The sequence below is a fragment of the Momordica charantia genome, assembly GCF_013281855.1.
Source record: "Momordica charantia cultivar OHB3-1 chromosome 6 unlocalized genomic scaffold, Mcharantia_2.0 BLBB01000006.1, whole genome shotgun sequence".
Classification (NCBI taxonomy): domain Eukaryota; kingdom Viridiplantae; phylum Streptophyta; class Magnoliopsida; order Cucurbitales; family Cucurbitaceae; genus Momordica; species Momordica charantia.
The window spans coordinates 32296478-32317331 of NW_028275164.1; the positions used below are offsets into that span (position 1 = coordinate 32296478).

The 20854-nt window shown below is 32.1% G+C and overlaps 2 protein-coding genes across 3 annotated transcripts; one reads left to right on the plus strand and one right to left on the minus strand.

Moving 5' to 3' along the window:
• Positions 1-1529: 1529 nt before the first annotated feature.
• LOC111025299 (FAM63A-like protein (DUF544)) lies at positions 1530-8256 on the minus strand. The gene is made up of 12 exons (XM_022303145.2): positions 7914-8256; positions 6135-6253; positions 5934-6040; positions 5763-5850; positions 3878-4952; positions 3689-3743; positions 3504-3585; positions 3244-3324; positions 2954-3058; positions 2816-2865; positions 2163-2280; positions 1530-1802 (listed from the first exon to the last, which is right to left on the minus strand). The coding sequence occupies exons 1-12, from the start codon at positions 8122-8124 to the stop codon at positions 1719-1721; spliced, it is 2175 nt and encodes a 724-aa protein (XP_022158837.1). The 5' UTR covers positions 8125-8256; the 3' UTR covers positions 1530-1718.
• Positions 8257-13471: 5215 nt separating this feature from the next.
• On the plus strand, positions 13472-18118 carry LOC111023156 (agamous-like MADS-box protein AGL19). 2 transcript variants are annotated; one of them, XM_022300525.2, is made up of 8 exons: positions 13473-13780; positions 13871-14097; positions 15367-15448; positions 16399-16463; positions 16549-16648; positions 16748-16789; positions 17187-17228; positions 17572-18118. In XM_022300525.2, exons 2-8 carry the CDS (start codon positions 13916-13918, stop codon positions 17698-17700), a joined length of 642 nt encoding a protein of 213 aa, XP_022156217.1. In that variant the 5' UTR covers positions 13473-13780; positions 13871-13915; the 3' UTR covers positions 17701-18118. The 2 variants fall into 2 exon arrangements, with proteins under 2 accessions (XP_087981972.1, XP_022156217.1); XM_088125846.1 differs by having other exon boundaries at positions 13472-14097.
• The last annotated feature ends 2736 nt before the right edge of the window (positions 18119-20854 follow it).

Genomic DNA, 20854 nt, shown 5'->3' on the forward strand with positions numbered 1-20854 from the left:
AATAATAACAATAAATAAATAACAGTCTCTCTCTCCCAACCAAACCCTTGTTTTGTTTGTTAAGAAATTTTTATTAGTATTGATTTTCTTTTGTATCAGGCATCAAATTATGATTGGGATATAATTTAGGATAGGATTTCTAATTCCTTGATTTTTAGTTATCTTCCTCCTATTATAAATAGGTGGGTAGTGTTGTATCTAATTCATGGAATTGAATTAAATATGAAATCTTATTTTGTAATTCTTCCCGTCTTCTCTCCACCCTAAAAGCTTTCTAAAAGTTAGCATAGTTTGATAAGAAATAAATAGTCAATGGGTTTTAGAAGTAGAATATTAGATATTTTTTATAAAAATTTTATGCATATATTTTGAGGCTCTAAGAAAAGTTACTAAAACTTAAAGAACATACGAGTCTTATGGGATGGTGCAATGACAAATACCTTACGTCTAGTAGTATATCACCTACTATGAGATTTTATATTACAGGGAACCATAGCATAATTCACACGCCATCGATACTAAAAAAAATTATATTTGTGACTTTCTTCATAGACCACTATGGCCAGCGGCACAATTTCATAAGACCTAAAGGATTTTTGGGCTACGCTTTCCTCCACATAGAGAAATAAGCCCAAGATAAGAAACACAAAATGTAGGAGTAATAGTAATCAAATTAATATAGTGATTCGAATAGGTGGCCAAAATTTTTTAAAATTGTACATAATTTTAGGAGGTTTACTGGCAAATTAATTTAGATGTAATTTTCCCTGCAACTAAATCATCAATATTTTGATGAGATTTTTTCGACAGATAACAAATACCTAAACATAAGTATTTAATCTAATACAAAATATTACCAAATTTTAAAACATGTAATGTAATAGAATTTAAAAGAGTTGTTAAGGCAGTATTTAAAATAAAAGATTTATTAAAATAAAAACATTGCGTGTACGAGAAATGGGAAAATTGTCATGAAATCATACTAAAATGAGATAATGTATTATGTACCAATGTCATTTTATTGCAGATTTAATGCAATTTGGAAGGCTCAAGATGCACACCTATGTAATCAAGTACATCTCCTTTGTCACTTGGATTCCCACATTAAATCTTCTTCTCCTACTGCATTCAATTCAATTTTTTGCTTTCATTCAAAAAAGGCAGAATACGATTTGTTCAAGATAACAATGCCAATCCACCCCTTTACTTTTGTTTTCTTCAATAATTTTGATGCTGTGTATGATATTATGAATCTGAGATTCGGAATAAAATTCATTGTAAAAACAAGAACCTAGGATTTTTTATTTGAAAATTCTAACTACATGTGTCTAAGATGCCATGTATTGGCCGATTCATTCCGTAGGCCAAAAAAAAAAAAACCGAAAAGATATTTTGCCGAAAAATGGCATTTTTTTTTCATAATGGGAGTAAATAAGGTCTCCTACTCTAAACCCCTCAAATTTTATTATACCATGAGAGGTGGCTTTAGTTCTGTATCAACAAGTTGAAGTGGCTTAGAACTGGAGAGATTTTAAGAGCCTAAAGAAATGGGATGTATACTCCATTTATTTACAATAGGGAAAACTGTATCCAAATTCTCATAAGGAATTAGGCTAGCCAACAGCATGTGTTTCAATTGACAAGGCAACAAGCAATTTACAGGGAAAAAAACAAAATAAAAAGAAAATGAAACTTCTATCGTATCTGCAAACCAAAATTCACATCACAGTGCACTTCTCCTTCGATTTGGTCTCAGTCCTCGTGGAAGAAGATTGACTGGTTTTGCCACTAGTTCTAGGCACCTGAAAAATCCTACTCTCAGCTCCAACTCCATATAAATGGAAAAAATGGGGTGGTTTATGCATTGCACAATATCAAAAAGAAATCATACTTAGATGCTGGTATCTTTCTACTTATTCGCACCTAAATATTTTATTCTATTAGAAAATATGGTGCAAGAGCTACACAAAACAAGCTTTTTATTTCACCTACTACTTATAATTTGTGGAACAGGTAATAGTAGTAGATATAAAATCACAACCATTGAAATCATAGGTGGCCAGGTCCCCATAAACTATGTTACAAAAAACAAAAGACGGATGCTAAGAATATGTAGCAATAGCATGAGAAGGTGTAATGTAAGGCCCATAAGAAAACTCTACCTGAGGACCCACGACCAGCCTTGAACTGCCGCCGGAAGATGGCTGCTGTACATTTTGCCGCTGTGGTTGTTGTTCAAACTCCTGCTGTTGCAGGGCTATCGCTAGTTGCAGGTCAGAACTGCAGCGACAAAAAATGAAAGCAAAAATTTTAAATACCATTTTAATCATTCAGCAGTCAGCTCCAGTCTGTGTAAAACATATGCGTTAGATTTCTTTAGTTTATAACTGAACCATGAATCTGCATGTGCTTGGAGTCTCAAGTGGATGTAAAGAACTACGGTGATTTTTTTCTCTTTTTACTTATTTTCCATTTGAAAAGGACAATTGGGTGACAACTCCAATTCCATTTTTAAGTACTTATTTAATTTCCTGCTAACCAAACTATTATACAGTTCAGGAATTGGGGAATGAAAAAATGCACCACAAGGATATTTATGGGGGAAAAACCATCACTTATTTAGTTCCCTGAGAGATAAGGCCCACCCGACGTGAAGAAACATAAGCATAAGAAAATATTCACTGAAAGAATATCATTAACCGCAACACACAAAAGACTACATAAAAAAGAGAGAAAAAATGAAACTTCCATAGCATTCATTTGCATGTTTTTGTGAGAAAAGTAGTATACTAAAGGCAACGAGATAGGAAGTTACTTTAAATCCAATCCGGCATGTTTGGTAGCGTCAATGCTAGCTAGATAGTCCTGCAGCATGTATATAATAGTCTTGGTAAAATTGTAAAGAAAAAGAAATCAATGCAGCAAAAAATTGTTGGAACATTATAATACGAACCGCAGTGCTTGCCATTGCATTATGTTCATCCCAAGACTCATTTGAATGATTTTCTACCTTGAATTCTTTGAAATTACCTGTCATAAATAAAGTGTCTCCATTTACCTGCAAAACATTTTGGAGTTAAAAGATGGATAGAATATGTTAAACTATTATCATTTTTTTTTTATAAGAGTTAAACTATCATCATTGTTGTCAGGACTATTACGATTCTCTCTCTCTTCTAAAATGAAAGGAGTGCACCAAAAGCTATTTATGCCAATATAGAAAAGTTAATTGAGCAGATTTACCTCATTTAGCTTTTCCCACACCAAATCAGGTTGATGAATGTAACCTTGGTCTGTAGCTAAAAGATAAAGCTGGCCATCAAGCTGAAAATGGTATGGTATAAAAACTCGTATTAATTTTTCAAATATAAGTATAGCCAAATATCAAATCTGAAATACATCAATTGCCATTCTACTCATTCATTAGTAACTGTAGCTAACAGCTCTGGGAGCAAAAGATAAAAAAACCATCAAAACATAGAATAATTCCAAGTCTTGCTGACCTTAAACATGGTGCTGAAGTGATTATTACGGAAAAAAACACAAAGCTCGCGCTCTTTAAGACCATCTTGTAAGCAGAAAATACTGCAAAAGCAATAACATTAACCCAAGGAAGAACTATCCAATACCAGTGTAATTAAACATAAAAGTTGAGCAGAGAAATTGAGAATGACAAGCAGGAACCAACCCGTAAAAAGTTAGCTGACTTGCATTATTCTTCAAAAAATTCCTGATCAGCTCCCCTGATAACAATTAAGAAGAGATTTTCCCTCATAAATTTAAATGGACATAAAATGCAATATTTCTTATCAAAAATAAAATGTAATATTGGCAGGTGGAAAGATCATTAATCTTTATGGTACAAAACCACTTCTACCTTGTTTTGGACTTATTTCATCCTTTGAGTGTGCATTACAGGCATTGACGGAGCTTCCACAACCTTGTTCTGCAAGAACCACTTCACCTTCATATACAGGCTCTCGATTTTCAAGAACCGTGCTTCTTGGATTCAATATACATTCCTCTCCTTCATAAATGGGCTCACTACCAACAGTTGAAGTCAAAGCTTCAGGTACATCTATACATTGAATTTCAACTCCAGCTGAATCTGTAGAAGTAACGGATGGAGATAGGCCTGATAGTTTAACTGGGTCTTCCATATCACCCGGTCTATGATCAACCATTTCAGAAGAAGCTGGCAAAGGGCTTTTATCATTCGTCTGAGAAATATCCACAGGACTCACATTTACAAACAGAGCCTCTTTTCCAGAACTAGGAGCAGTCTCAACTAATGTCTCGTGGTTGTCCTTCTCCAACAAGTTCTGACAAAGTTTATGCCCTTCAGACTCCTCAACAGACTGATCAAGGTGCTTTTCCGCATCCGTTTTCAATGGTGAAGAACTTACTTGTCCTTGTACAATTGGAAACGGTGACATATCTTCATTGCTCTTACTCAATGAGGTTTTGCCAGCATCTACTATGGATGATTCTGGCAGCTGGTTAATATTTTTGTCTTCAGCACAGATGTCTTTTACTATGGTCTCCTCCACAGTATCTATGACTGAAACCTTTACAGGAGATGGCTCCCCATCCAATTTGGTGGAGGTAGTGTCTGGACCCTCAGAATTGGCAACACCATTATTACTCATGGAGGTTGGTGTTTCAGATTCAGACAGTTTCAAGGCTCTCAATAATTCTGCCTCTTCTTCAAGATCCCCTTTTCTCATTCTTTGCTCCTCAGAGACTGAACGAGGTGACTCATCAAAGGATCGAGCTTTTGAAAGACATGGAGATGGTACTCCAAGCGTTGCTGTTGTTGCTGCTACGAAATCAATACAATCATCTTCAGGATTGTTCTTACTTTGCTCCATGCGTTGTGTTTCCAGAGCAACGAGCTCCTCCATAATAGCATTGTAGGACTTGGAACCAACTGCACTAGCAGTATCATCATCCTGACACACAGAAAGAATAAGATGACAAGATTATGGTGGGGGGAGGGGGGTTAAAATGGAAAGCTCAAACCAAGGTCAAATACTGTTTGTACATCAAGACAGAATTCTAGAAACATATAACAAACAATAAATATCCAGGTAATTGACACTTCATATTGCAGGCTAAATATGCAGAGCTCTACTCCCACTACGCTAAATAGTTCACAAAAATTTTTGTGACAAATACATCTTTGTGACAATTGCCAAAAAGTTCTAGGGTGGTAGCATATCAAGAAATAACAGGCTAGTGGCCTAGTACGTAGACTTGGAGAATCCAACATAGTTTTTTAGCAATTAAGTGCAGAGGATCCAAATGACCGAGAGCCCTGAAGGCTACATTGCAGATTGTCTTGAATATTAGTCCAAGTTACCACAAAACCTTCATCATCTGTCCGAGGCTACCACAAAGTCTTCATCATCCTGCACCTCTATTCATGAAACAATCTCCCCTAGTTCTGTGATAACTTCAATATCCTATTAACAAAACAGAAACTCCAAAAACAACTGCAAGCACCATAGCTTCACCAAAACATTTTTCCAAGAAATTTCAGATGCTTAATATAATAAAGAAGTTGTGGAAGTCCTGAAAAGGAATCAAATACTCAAAAAGATATTAAAAAGGTCAAAGAATATTTTAGAACTTGAAGACATGGGTAAAGCCACATACCCATAACTCGAGAATAGAGAGAATGAAAACCAACATAGACACACAAAAAACCATATAGCATGGCTAATTAAATTTATCTTAGTAATGAGAAAGTATATAAGAACCTGGGGATCAACTATCCAACCATGATATAGAGGAATATCCAACAAATCAAAAATGGCACACTCTGGAGTGAATTCAAAATCATCAAACCTGCAAGTACGAGATTTAATTTAGTTCAAAGAAAGGAAGATGAAATCAAAAAGATTTTTTGTGAGGATTAAAAGCCTATCTACCTCCTAAACTTAATATTTACATCTATCCCTGTTGCTAGCCGTGGCAGCAGATCAATGGCATCAGAAATGTTCTGTTGTTGATTCTCAACAAAACCAGCATCTTTGTTCTGTTACCCAACAAGAGACTGTCTAAGAACTGAATAAGGTGAAAAGGGGGTGGGGGCAAATTTTCATAGTGTATATTAGAAGTAAACTGCTTACATCGACATTACTATTTGAATCAATTAACCGTTCAGCAACCAGAGATAACAATTTCTCCTGCGATACTTCTGTTGCATCTGGACCCAAATTTAAGTTGTTTCGCAACAAGAGAACATTACCTGCACCAACCTCAACATGAATTACAAAAGATGGAATTTTCTCTAGCCTGATAAACAAACATCAAAAAGCACACCCAATAATAAACAAATAAAAAGAATCTTTACAGAATGAGCCTCCTTAGCACAAGAGTTTCAAGACAGCACACAGCAAAAATATAAAATGTCGTTTGATGAACTACTATGAAGCTTGATTATTTCAGTCTTCATCAATATTCAGGTAGCCAACTTCAGAATATTCGTAACCATTTTCTGTAATACATCCAAGCAAGTATCAAAAACAACCAAATCCAACATAAAAACATGCACAATATTCTGATAAGCCAATAAAATATAATATTTTATGGCATGACTAATCATTTATGGAAAAAGAAATTCATTTTATTTAAAAATATTCCAGGGTCATAGCAACAACTTCCTACGCTATTTCCAAACACATCTAAGATGCAAGAGTAGAAATTCTTCATTTAGAATGTTCGTGAACAAAAGAGTATTCTATAGTGAGAAGACGGTTTCATCAGTTGGAAGCTCAAAGCAGTACATAATGGATAACAACATCTACTGGCCACCTACTTTAACTTACAAGCAGTTGGACTAATTTGGATTGAATCAGCAGTTACAATTTATAAATTGCTAGAATGAGTCTCGTTGTGTGTGCATTAGTTTCGCGGGTGAGCAATTGAGAGGACAAATGCAAAGTGTCAGATAAACAAACCATATGCCCTCCAGTTTACTGTCTTTTTGTTTCGTGATTTCTAGTAATTTAAGATCACAGTATGTTTTTACTGAATTCTATTATTTGCTAAACTCCTTGCTCACAAAAGATCTGGTCTGAAATGGCAAGATTTCATGAGGTACCTCGAGGTTTTGATTAAAATGAATCTAATAACAAAATCAGCTAGATATTAAGTTCTCATTGATCAAAATAATATAATAAAAAAAATGCTCATCTTCTTTCGTTTCTATTAAACATCCAAACAAAAATCCTGTATACATTCATTTCATATCCATCTCGTTCCAAAAAGAATTGAAAATTTAAGTCATTCCTAATTTTTAAATCACGTGCTAATGAAATTTCTTGAATAAGTAAAAGAAAAAGAAAAGGATTAACTCTTAGAACCCACAAGAAATTAAAAGAAAGGAAGGAGTATCGGTCTGTTTGGCTAAACACTCCAGTCCGGTGGCCAAAATACTGACGATCCTAAGTAATCAGGGAACGGGAAAGAGAGTGAGAGTAATAAACCCTAAAATTGTTATCATTAATCAACATATAAATAAACCAGTAGGCAGAGTGTAAATGCATTAAAAACAATCATACTACAAATGATCGAACGTTCGATCGCCATTAAGAACATCATATTCTACACGACAATTTAGCATTGCATAAACGGGGCCGTTATAGCACTTGACATTTATCGATCAGAAAAGAACGAGGAAAAGAGAAGAAGAAAAATCCAACTCCAAATCTCCAATTGAAAATGCACCTAATCCAACAAAAAGAATCCGCAGACACGTATGTGTACTTTGCCGATATCAAATTCAAACTGGCAACTCCGACCATCCGAATAGTTGCCCAAAGCAACCAAAAATGACGCCACACCACAAAAAGATAACAATCAAGAAGTGAAACCCTAACATGTGGAAGAGAGAGATAGATGATTACATATGGCGAGGAGAGGACAAGGGCCATTATCATTCTGGAGGACGATAGGCGTTGTGCGTCCAAGAAATTGAATAAGTTTGGTTTTGTATACGCACTCCTTCTCCTTTTCCCTCTCCTTCTCCTTCTCATTCTCCTTCTCCTTCACCGGCTGCTGCTGCTGCTGTTGCTGTTGTTGATTTTGAGATTCTTCAGAAGATGAAGGCGACGCCATGGCCAATCTCTAACGAATTGCAACCCCGTTCTCTCTCACTCTCTTTTATACAAAGAAATGGTAAGAAGAAAAAATAAAATAAAAAGAGAAAGAAATGCGAAATAGATGATAGGAGGATTCAGATTGTTAATTGCAATGTGCGTGTTGGACGGCAACGACCAACGGGGCCTTTATTTTCCCTTTTTTATTATCATTATTTCTTCCTTTTTGTAATAACTATTGATGTAAAATTATGGTAAGATAACGCGTTAAATATTAAAATTTTTGTTAAAATCTTTATGGCCTTGTAATAAAAAAAGATAAATTCGTTTTTTTTTAATGCAACATCACGCGGGAACAAAAACCAAAAAGGAAATTAATAGTTACATATTAACTTAGATGTGCTCATGTTGGATATTATTTATAGCATTTTAAATATAATATCAAAAGAAATATTATTATTATGGTCTAATAACATATAATTTCATTCCTACGATATCTTTATATCCTAGGTTATAAAATCTCCAATTTCGTAATTCAAACTAATAAATTAGCATAATCACATGTGTAAAGCCAAATAAATAAAAATGTATGCATAACCATGTAAAGTAAAATATTATATTAATTTAATTTAAAGCTTATGGGATATGCATTTCATATTTGAATGATATTTTAGTTTATTTTTCTGTTAGGCAAAATAATTCAACTAGTATCATATTATAGTTAAAGTTTAAATAATTACATATCTCTCAACTCATGTCAAAATTGAAATTCACTCTCTTAATATCTAGTTTTTTATAGCTTCGTCAAGAGGGAAGAAAATGTAGTAGCTCATTACCTAGCGAAGTTTGTATTGGATTGAAGATTGGTCACCAAAGATTATCATACCCTTTTGGTCGGATGTCAAGACATTGTTTTTTAATGTAAATTTTCCTTTATTTTACATAAAAAAATGAAAATATAACTCAAATATCTATATTATAGGTATCATATGTTACTCGCATGGTATTCAATATCTCAATCAATCTATTATATTTGTCAAACAAAATATTTAAAATGGTATAACACATTTTTCAAAAAGAAAAGAATGGAAAAAATGAAATATGTTGTAATATTCAATTTTTTTATTTTTTTTAGGAGTAATATTCAATTTCTTAACAAGGAAGTATGTGAATTTCTTGAAGTGAGTTGGTGCAAAATTACGATCCAAACCCTGCGCGTGTTCACGACGTAATCTGGCTCGGTTCGGTTACGCCTTTTATTATATAGCTCAGTTGGAGTAGGTTTTCCCATTTGTCAACGATATTTAAAGGAAGCGAGAGAAACGGAAAGAGGAATTTACAGATTCCCGGTTCGGCCCAATTTCTCATGATCTACGATGCCATGGTTGGGCCCAGAAGTAAAGGCCGGCCCATATTATTTAGCCCAACAGGTCGGGCTTGCTGGATCCTACGTCGTTCGCAATGTTCTACCTTGGGCCAACAGGACCAGAGCCCAGCATAACTTGGGTCAAAACGATTTTGGTCTAAAACTAACACTAAATCAGTAAAAGAAATTAAGAAAATTGGCTTATTTGAAAACCTTGATCAATCAAACCGATTGAAATTAGCTAAACAAACAATCAAATTGATATTTCAATCTTATACCTTAGCTCAGAATACAAGACTTCTATTTCCATTGTAAAGATCAATTGGTTCGATATCCGCCTCACAATAGTCAACTTTAAAAAAATTTGACAATAAATTTAAATGCTACGAACTAAAACCATCATAAATTAGTCTAATGGCATTATTATGTACAGTAAAAGATAAAAGAATTTTGAAACAATGAATTTAAGCTTTCATGTTGACCACTCACTTGACACCTATTTCCTAAGCAGTGGACTTGAATTTTAATGATAGTTAGAAAATAAACAGTATTTTATAGTTTTCCATTTCTCTATCATGTTTTTGTTAAATTTATTGTTCATGTATAATTTTTGTTAAATTTATAGTTGAGTCCAATGATAATGTTTTTTTTTAAGTTCGTGGATAATTAATTACTGACTATTTATTGAGTATGGTTTCATCCAAATGTATCATATATTTTAATTAATACTAAAAAAGACACCGACAAGAAAATTATAAATTCCGTGGTTGTAGTTTAGGCATAGTTACGATTTGTTATTTATCATTTTAAAATTTCAATTTAGTTTGCATCATTTTTAATCGGGTCAATACGATTTAAAAATTTCCAATTCAGTAATTATTCAAACTTCACAAATCGTGGAATAGTTTCTAATTATGTATTTGGTTGATTTTGTTAATGGACTAGGCTAAGTTTATGAGAAAACAAGACCTGAGGGGACAGTTTTCGCATGATTCTCCAGGTTTAAATTTTAACCAAATCATATGATTTTTTTTTTCTGTTAAAATAATATTTTTGTTCCCATAATCTTTAACTTTTTTCCATCTCTATAATGTTCATTTAATTTCAAAACTTTTATCTTGGTTTACGTAATTACCATTTGTTCCTCAATTATGTTCTTTATCTCATTTTTTTTATTATAATTTCAACACAACAATATATTTAATATATATATTTTTAAATGTAGTAGTAAATTTATATTAAAAAGTTTGTGTTAAAATTTTACCAACAATAATCAAAACAGTTTCTTAATATAGATTAAAAAAGGCACATACAATAAAATAAACAAAAATTAATATTTTAATCTTGGAGTGACTAAAACCAACCAAAAATAAAATTATATTAACCAAAATAGCGTTTTAACTTTTCTTTTTCCTTACGTGGTGAGAGTGAAAAGCTTTTAATATAAGTAATATTGTGACTCAACTAAACTATATGCTCCAATTTTTTTTAGTTGAAATGGGAGCATTGAAACTCATAATCTATTAAATAGTACTGATCCAATTAATGCAAAGAACCAAATTATTTCTAAATCTATGAGAATCCAAGCTCAAACTATACAGAAAATTAATAAAATTTTAAATTAATAGAAACCAAATTCTTAGTTTAAGAAAATAAAATTATCTGTCCAACATAAATAAATATAATTTTTTTTTTTTTTGAAACAACCAAGCCCATTAGCTTTGACCTCTCCAGTGTTGCTGGTATTAAGGAAGCAGGTCCTCCCTTTTCCGGCGCCGTTGGTCGCGAAATTGACAAAACTAAACTCAGAATAATGTAAGTTCCAGATCTCAAATCGGACGGACAAACGGGCTTTGGGATTCAGGTCAAATTAGGGTTTTAGAAGGAGAATTCGAAGAAGAAGACGAAGGGTGGGATTTGGGGGACACACAGAGAGAGAGAGAGAGAGCAATTTTCAAAATATTCGATTTCTGAAGTTTAAAGTGAACCTTTTCTTTCTCTCTCTTTTTTTCATTCATGAATTAAATTTTTAAGTGTTAAAACTTTTTTGTTGAGTTCAAAGTCAGTGCTCCTTTAAAGTCAGTTCCACGTACTTCACATCATTTTTTAAATTAAAAATATTTATGTTAATATTAATAATTAAATTACATATTAAAAATAGAGTACTAAAAAATCTTATTAAAACATATATATACAGACGACGCGTGCTCGCGCACGTGTGTGTGTATATATATAATACTTATTTGTTAATTTAAATATTTGTTACAATTCTTTTACTTTTATAATTTTTCCATAAATATTAATCACATCTCGAGGTTACGGTCATTTGATTTACCTTCTCTCATTGTAAAATTAAAGGAGATCATACTCTCATTGTATGAAAATTTGTTTTGATTTATGCACTTCGCCTCATGGGAGATAACGGCTTTACCCTACTACATTTGGTTTAAAAAAAATACATAAATACATAATAAATTAATTCTTAAGTAGATGGTTATAATGAGATTGGAACAAATTCTCTCTAAATCGTTTTGATTAACCTTGATCCTTTTGGAACAATGAACCAATCCATAATGTTGTTTTGATTTAGGCTTCTGTGAGCGCTAAATCAAATTCATCATTTTGAAAAAGAGTGGGACTAAAAGTTCATTCCTAGAAATTTGTGGATTTGTCTCATTAGAGTTTTAAGCTTTAAAAAGTATCTAATAAATTCATAAATTTTCAGTTGTTTATCTAATAGATTTATGAACTTTCAATTTTGTATTTAAAATCCTGACATAATCAACATTTTTAAAAATGAATGAATCTATTGGATGTAAAATTGAATTTTGTGTGTAACAGGTACTTAAATTTTAAAAAATGTTGAATCAACCAAAGATTATTAGACACAAAATTGAATTTTTGGGAACCTATTATAGACACCTCATAAAATTTAAAAATTTACTAGATACAAGTCTAACATACTATAACTAAACTTATAATTTAACCTTAAGAAATAAAATAACATCTCTCAGGCAATAGCACTCACCTACCTCAGATGTCTTAAGTTCGAACCTTGTGTTGATCACAATGTTGTTAAGCTCAAACAACGAGTCCTGATCATAACATCCAAATGTACCCAAATTAAAAAGGGCAAAAATTCAATCTTATTGTCAAAAATACTCATTCACTCATCATCAATAATCCCCTAACTATATCGACATTTACGATTGAAAAATACTAAGAGAGAATTTTAATAATAAAAAAAATCAAATAACTATCCATTTTTTATGAGTGATGAACACAAATTGGTTGTTAATTATTTTAGTCGGTTTCCAGAATCCACCATATAATATTTTGAGTGAATGACTCTTAATATTTATACCAAAAGTCCAAAATTTCAAGAAAACTAACCCCACTATTATACTGCAAGTGTTCTCGGTGAATACGATTACAACATAGGAAAACTAGATTAATAATATATATTAAATCAAGAAAAAAGAAATAGAGAACGCACCAATCAGTAAGGAAGAGCCACGTGACAAAGTACAACGGTGTTCCCACTGGCCAACGTGGACGCATCCCATTGGTCCACCTCGATCGAATCGTACGGAAACCACCAACTCCACATCCCCATTTTCACGTACGGAAAATTATTAAAAAAAAAGGTTTGTTTATAATTTATATAACCCCAAACGAAACCAGCTTTTACGGCGTCCGACGATTGCTCCAAATTTACCTGCAACCCCCTCCCCCGTTTTTACCAAAACCGGGTTTCCAATTCTGACCCTGCCCGGTTTTAACTGGCAACCGACAGGAATGTTCGCTGTCTTTACCTTCAAACGCCCCCTTTGCCTCTCCAAGGGTCACCGGCCGCAGTGGTTGTCAGTCACTTTTACTACGTGTCACAGCGCTAGCCGGTGGCACGCTAAACCTGGTGCACCCGAACGGGAGGGAAACGGAAAATTATATTAAAAAAAAAGGAAGAAATAAAATAAAGGCAAGCTTGGAAATGGGATTTTACAAGTGGTCGCATTTATTCTGTTTGGTTTCTTTTTTTGGGAGGTTTCTATTTTCTTTCCTGAGTTTACCCAAAAAAGAAAGAGATCAGGTTCTTCCATCACTAAATTCTCTTTCCTTCTAAATTTTCCTTTTTTTTCTTTTTCTTTATCCATTTCTTATTTATACCCTCTTCTTCTAGGGTTCTTGTAACACTCCAAAAAAATACCAAAATCCATTCAATTCCACCAACCCACCCAATTTCCCTAGGGTTTCTCTGATTCTCCCACTCCTTTTCTCTAACCCCATTTCAAATTTTCCATCTTTATAGGTGAGTGTTATGTCACTCGATTCGATTCAGTTTCTAAATGGGTTTAATTTTCTGTTAATTTCAAAATTTAATGGTTATTTTTTTGGTCAGATTTCTGGGTTTTTTCTTTCTTCCTTTTTTGTTTTTTTGGGTAAAATGGTGAGGGGGAAGACTGAGATGAAGAGGATAGAGAATGCGACGAGCAGGCAAGTGACGTTCTCAAAGCGCAGAAATGGGCTGCTCAAGAAGGCTTTTGAGCTATCAGTTCTTTGTGATGCAGAAGTTGCTCTCATTATTTTCTCTCCCAGAGGCAAACTTTATGAGTTTTCAAGTTCAAGGTACGTTTTCTTTTTTTCTTTTTATAAATTAATGTTTATAAACTTCTCTTCAAGTCTCTCTAATCACTGTCCTTGTGCCAAATATTAACTTGTGTGTGTATGTTTATGTCCTTTTGGGCACTGTCTATTTCCCTTGGTTCTCCCTCTTTCCAAACAAAATAGTACTTCCTCTTATTAATTGCTCGCTGGAAGCTGGACAACTGTTGCTTTAAAACAAAATGGAAAAGAGATTTGGCAGAAAATTTCAACGTTTTTTCCCAATCTTTATAAATTCCGTGGCAATCCAGATGGCCTACCATTCGATATTCGATATCTTAAGCCGAAGAATGTTAAGTCTAAGAAATTTAGAAGTGGATTTGGATCTTCACTTAATTAAGTCAAACCCTTGTTCCTTTAATTTTTGTTTGTATATTCGTCATTATTTCTAGAATTTTCTCTCTTGTTTGTCATAAAACTAATTGAGCTACTGTTGATTAAGATCAAGGGTGTGACTTGTGAGGTCATTATTCTTCCTATTATTAATTAGGACTCTTTAATTACTCCACTCAATAGGTTTTTAATAGAGAAGACCAGCTGAGATTATAGCTTCTGATCAATTATATCACCACAAATCAAAAACATTATCTTACAATTAAATTAAAAACACCTCTCAAAAGAAATGACGTTTCTCTTTCTCCAAGGGCAGTCAGCAGGCTTTGCAAATAAACAAATTCATAATATATTTATTTTTAATAAAGATTTTCCTTGTTTCTAGTGTTAAGATAATCTGGTTTAAGAGTCATATCAGTAATTAAAGTATAGGTGAGTAATAGGCCGTATAGGGCAGTAATATAAGGAAATGCTAGGGTATCCCAAAATAGGAAGCTACCCCATATTAGGGACATCATTTGGGACACTTAGCTTCAAAATCCAATGGAGGGAAAGTTTTCTTTTTTATCTATATTCTGTGATAAAAATTTCATTTTGCCCCCTATTTGGTTATTCCCACGCATGGCTTTGAAGGCCATATCCCGATGAGAATATATAAGAGATGGTGACAAATCTTGGTCGTTCGTTTTAAATTAAAGTTGTAAACTTTGAATTCATAGGCTAATTATTAATTATTTGGTAGCTTTGTTCTTCTTTTTTTGCTTGATCCTTTCCTAAGAGTAAGATGGTTGTTAGTAATGATGTTTAATCATTAATGGACTTAATATTAATTAACTCCAAATTTGGAGTTAATTCTGGTCTTTGTCTGGTTATCTGTTGATTGGATGGAGATGTTTACAGTATAAACAAGACAATTGATCGCTATCAGAACAGAACCAAAGAATTGATGTCCAGTAGCAACACTGCTCTAGAAGATGTGCAGGTTTGGTCTCAAACATATTCATTTTTCAAACTAAAGATTATTACTTACTCTTCCATTTATGTACAATTTCATTAAAAATATATTTGAATTTTTTGGCAAATTTTACAAATAAAAATAAGTTTTTCAAAACTACTTTTTCTTTTGTTCTTAAAATTTGACTTATTTTAAAATGCTTATCAAAACTCTATATATAGCTAAAAAAAGAACATAGAGTGAAAGTTAATGTTTTTAAGATTAATTTTTTAAAACCAAAAATAAAAAATAAAATGATTATGAAATGGGACTTTAGTTTTTTTGGTGAGATTTTACTTGGAATCATTTACCACACCCCTATGTGTCTGTCTTCTTTTTCTTCCCATATAGAATAGGGAGAAATAAAATTGGGTTTTCTTCCCTTGAAAAGATATAATTCCTCTGGATGATTTATTCATTCAAGGTTTAAACCTTGTTTTGGTTGTTTGAGTTCTTTATTTTAGTTATACATTTTAGCTATTTTACATTTTTGTTGGAATCATGCATCATGATAGCTTCATTTTGGGACTAAAACTTATAAAATCTAAATTTTAGTTTGATGTTTTTCTTAATTAAATTTCATATTACAGTCTCTCTTATGTAAAAAATGTTGTCTAGCCAATTGAAAATATAATTTTTTCACATCCATTATCTAATACATCATATCCATATCATCGCATTTAGTCTTGAATAAAAATTTAAGGATTCAAATCAAACTCACAAATCTTGACATACCCAAGTCAGATTTAAACAATAAATTTTTAGCCTCATTTCAGCATTGTTTTTGTATATCAAATTAACAACTTTAGACTAATGGGGGGTACTCCATTTTTGAATGAGAAATAAAGTTCATGTTTTTTGTTTTGTGTTTTGTTTCTGGCTTCATGTTTGAAATGTGTCTGAATAATCTGAACTTATGAAATTTGTTTGGATGAAAGTTGGAGAAGGAATATGACTCATTTAGCATGACCAAGAAGTTAGAGCACCTTGAAGTTTGTAAAAGGTTTGAGAAGACAATAAAATAGTTTCCTATTTTTCTTTTCTCATAATTAAAAAAGAAACTCAAGAACTCTTTTGGAATAGCACAGAAAACTGTTGGGAGATGGCTTGGATTTGTGTTCTATTGAAGAGCTTCAGCAGCTTGAAAGGCAACTTGAAAGAAGCTTAAGCAAAATTAGGTCAAGGAAGGTACACATATTTATTCATGGCTGAATTAATTCCTGGCCCTCCTTGATTTTGCCCTTTTTAGAATTCTTTTTAGGAATCTTATGTCTTGTAAATGCTCAGTATCAAATGCTGAAGGAAGAAATTGTAAAGCTCAAGGAAGAGGTAATATTTTCAAACACAACTTCCTCTCCAAATCATTCTTCCCACTCACAAGTTCTCCATAAACTTTCACGATTTTGTGTATTATAATAGGTTTCCGAAGGTCCTAAACTTTCAATTTTGTGTTCAATAGATCCTAGTATTTAAAAGTGTCTAATTAAGTCTCTTTTCTTTTGTTTTTATTCTATTCATAGATCTATTAGACGAAAAATTGAAAGTTTAGGGACTTATTAGATACTTTTTAAACTTGAAGAACTTATTAATAACTTGAAAGTTTAGAGACCAAACTTATAATATGACCAAATATATTACTACTAATATTTTTATCAACACACCAGAAAATAAATAAAATCTTGTTTCTATTCGTGGTTTGTTGACTGCAAATTTTCATTTGGCACAGGAGAAAATGTTGCTGGAAGAAAATGCAGCATTGCTGAAGAAGGTTTGCATTAATCTTCTTTAATTTCATAATGTCAATTTTCTTGTTTTCATCTTTTATTTTTTTTAATCATTGAGAAAGCAATTGGGGTAGAAGATTCCAGCCTCTCAAAATGATACTTTAAACTAACCAGTCTAATTTGTAGAATAAATTCTTCTTTACTTTAATTACCAAAAAGAAAAAGAAAAGACTTGTAAAAGTGAATGAGAATAACAAGGGACGATGCATTGATTTGAATTACCTTCGATCCTTCATTCTAGACTCTACGTCATTCTTAAATAATGTTTTTTCCCGTCAAATCGGAATACTAACAAAATAGGTTGTTTTTCATGGGAATTGTTTTCAGGTGGGGACTGAATCAGAACAAAGAGCAGAAGCCAAACAGAGATCAGAAGGCCACCAAGAGATTATGGAAGTGGAAACTGAATTGTTCATAGGACCACCAGAAAGCAGAAGCAGCAATGGCTTCCTGTAGATTTTTACAACAAAAATGCTTGTTTTTTAACTCCTAGGCTTGAAAATGCCAGAAAATTTGCCAAGACAAAATAAAAGAAAAAAAAAGGGTACTGAGTTTTATATGCAGCATTTACACTGAAAGTGAAACCCAACATCACCAAGATCAACACTGAAACTCAAAGTGGTTTCTGACTATAAGTTTGTTTCATTGTATACTTTTCCTCGGAAAAGTATATATGTGAAACTAAGTGTATATTTAGGGACTGTTCCTAATTGTCGGATACTGTGTCTTTTTTTCCCTACTCAGCTTTTGCCTGTGATTTTCAATGTACAACTTGTTAATGTTTCTCCTTTTTCTGTGGTTTGTTTCTCTTTAAATTGTGGATGGGAATAGTCATATTTCTTGAAAATGGAAGATATGTATCATGGTTTGAAAACGTTCTCGTTTCTTATTTATTGTTTTTAGTTTTATTGAGAAACGTAAGTATTTGATAACAATTTATGTTTTTTATTCATCGTTTCTACATTTTTAAATTTATATAGAAATTTTGGAAAAAGAATTCTTGTTTTTATGTTCTCATTCCCAATAAAATTAAGTTTCATTCTTTTATCAATGAAAAAAAATAAAGAATAAGAAATAGTTATCCAAGGCAATTATGTTTATCTTTATTAAAATATTAGAAGAAACGATGAACAAGATCAGGTGAGAACGTTGTGAAACTAGACCCCTTAGTGTTTGATTTTTTTTTCTTTTATTGTGAGAAAAAATATGTTATTGGTCTACACCTCCCTGAAAACTAAATTTCATTTTGGTCCTTCCTTAAAATATATCTATTTATTATTTTGTTTTTTTACTTTTATAATTTGGGTGGTTTGAGATTTTAAAAGATGAAACACGGCTTGAAAACTCGAGTACTAGAATGTAAATGTGATTAAATTCAAGATTCACACTATGTTAGAGGGAGAAAATTGAACTCTCAACCATAATGAAATGAGTATATATTTTTAAACTTTCAAAATTTTCAATTAAATTCCACGGCGTGAAGATTTAAGTTACAAATTTGTCAAAGAAAAGAGATACCTAACAAGTTGACCATTCAAGTTTCAAAATAGTAGACAAAACTACTTAACCCTGATGGCAAAAGCAAGTAGGAGGAAAAATAAGGAAAAAAACACTTAAATTCAACAATAAGAACATCTAACATTGATAACCAAAAATTACAAAATCAAGTAGCAAAAAAGAAAAGAGCTTAATCTAGCTCAAAATTTTCCAAATTGAACGATAATAATAATAAATAAATACTCAACAATAGATAAGGAAGAAGGATTCAATCTAACTAGCTTATTGATCTCTAGCAAAATAATATACGACAAATGTTAGACTTACTGATTTAATTTGATAAAATCATAATTTTAAAATTTCACAATATTTTTAAAACTACCCAATGGAATGTGCAAAAATGATTGTGGGGCATAATTTCTCCAAATGAAAGGGGACACCGAGTTGGGCTTTTTCTGCCATCCATGTTCCCATTTCGTTCCACCCAAACATCAGTTATGCATGTAATCTTCTGTGAAACCCAAAAAAAAAAAAAAAACCTGTAAATTTGGTCGCATGGTTTTAAAAGTTTATATGATTTGGACTTAGTTTGAATTTGGTTCCTACCATTTGAATTTAGTTTCAATTTAATTTCATTTGGTCACAAATTTCATAGCAGTTTTCTATTTGGGTAACTGTGTTCTTTATGCATATTAGGATTTAGAGTCGGGTAAAGAAAATAAAAGTAAATAGGTAGATTTTTAAGTGAGTAAAACACAATTAATTAATTGTGAGATTTAACGAACCATAGAGACGGAATTAAAACATTTAAAAAATCAACTTTAGCTAAATCTAAATCATGAGGACGAAATGGAAATCCTGAGATCAAATTTATAATTCTAAACCATAAAAGGAAAAAAAAATCCACTTCCCTCCACCTCCAATGTTGTTGTTATTTTGTTTTGGAATTGAAATTAATTTTATTGGAAAAAAGTCAGCCTTCCGAATAATAATTTATAAATACAGATCTCCAATTAGGCAGCTTGTGTCTTGTTATTTACTTTCCAATTGAATAGCACCCAAAAGTTGAAACCTAATTTGGAAATTAGGTATCGGCATGCTCCTCCTCAGATTCTTTCTCCGTTTCTAGTGAGATTGACAATGATGTTCCTCTATCTACCAAGCTTCAATCACTGAGTCGTGGAATTTGGATATCTTTTAATTTGATCTCTATAATTTAAATTACATAATTCTTGTGGTAAGTTTCATTGAAAAAACGTAGGTAATTACCATCCTGTCCCATGATGGTTGGCTATTATTGTAACTTAATGTTAGACTTCTTTCTAAACCGGCAAGGCTCTCGATAAAATTAATTTTTTTTTTTATAAAATTGGACAATTTCAAAATTATGATCTTTAAATGCCCTATTCATATACTTATCCCTATATTATTGAACTAAATAAATAGTATTAAGAGCAATTTCACTTTACTTATATATCAAAAGAAAAAAAAATTAACTTTATTTATTTATATATATTTTTCAAAGAAATTTCACTTTAAATATTAATTAGGACATCTCATGTCATTGGATAACTAAGTTTTTCTTAAGTGCAACATATAGGGATGGAAGTTCGAACTCGATTAGAGATATATATAGCAATTATCACTGAGCTATGTTCGCTTTGGTCATTAGATAACTAGTTAAATAAAAAACCTTTCTTCTAAAAAAGCCTACACTGATTGGAGAATTAACTGATAACTAATAATGCACATTTTATTATTATAGACAAGAAAGACGTAGAGATAGAGTCGTATTACTAAAATACCACGCTTAGGTGCTAGCAGATCAAGGTCCATAAATATGGATCAAGAAATTAAATTCAACAAATAATATATTAATTAATTTCGCCAATGTTTTTAGGGAGATGCGTGCCACTACCAAATTCATGACCAATGTTGTAAGTGTTATTCTAACCTATTAGCTTAAACATTTTAGTCTAAAGATAAATAAATATGGTATTAGAATAGGGCTCACATGAGCATAGCTTAAACATTTTAGTCTAAAGATAAATAAATATGGTATTAGAATAGGGCTCACATGAGCATAGCATCCATTAAGGTATCTTGTTGAGAA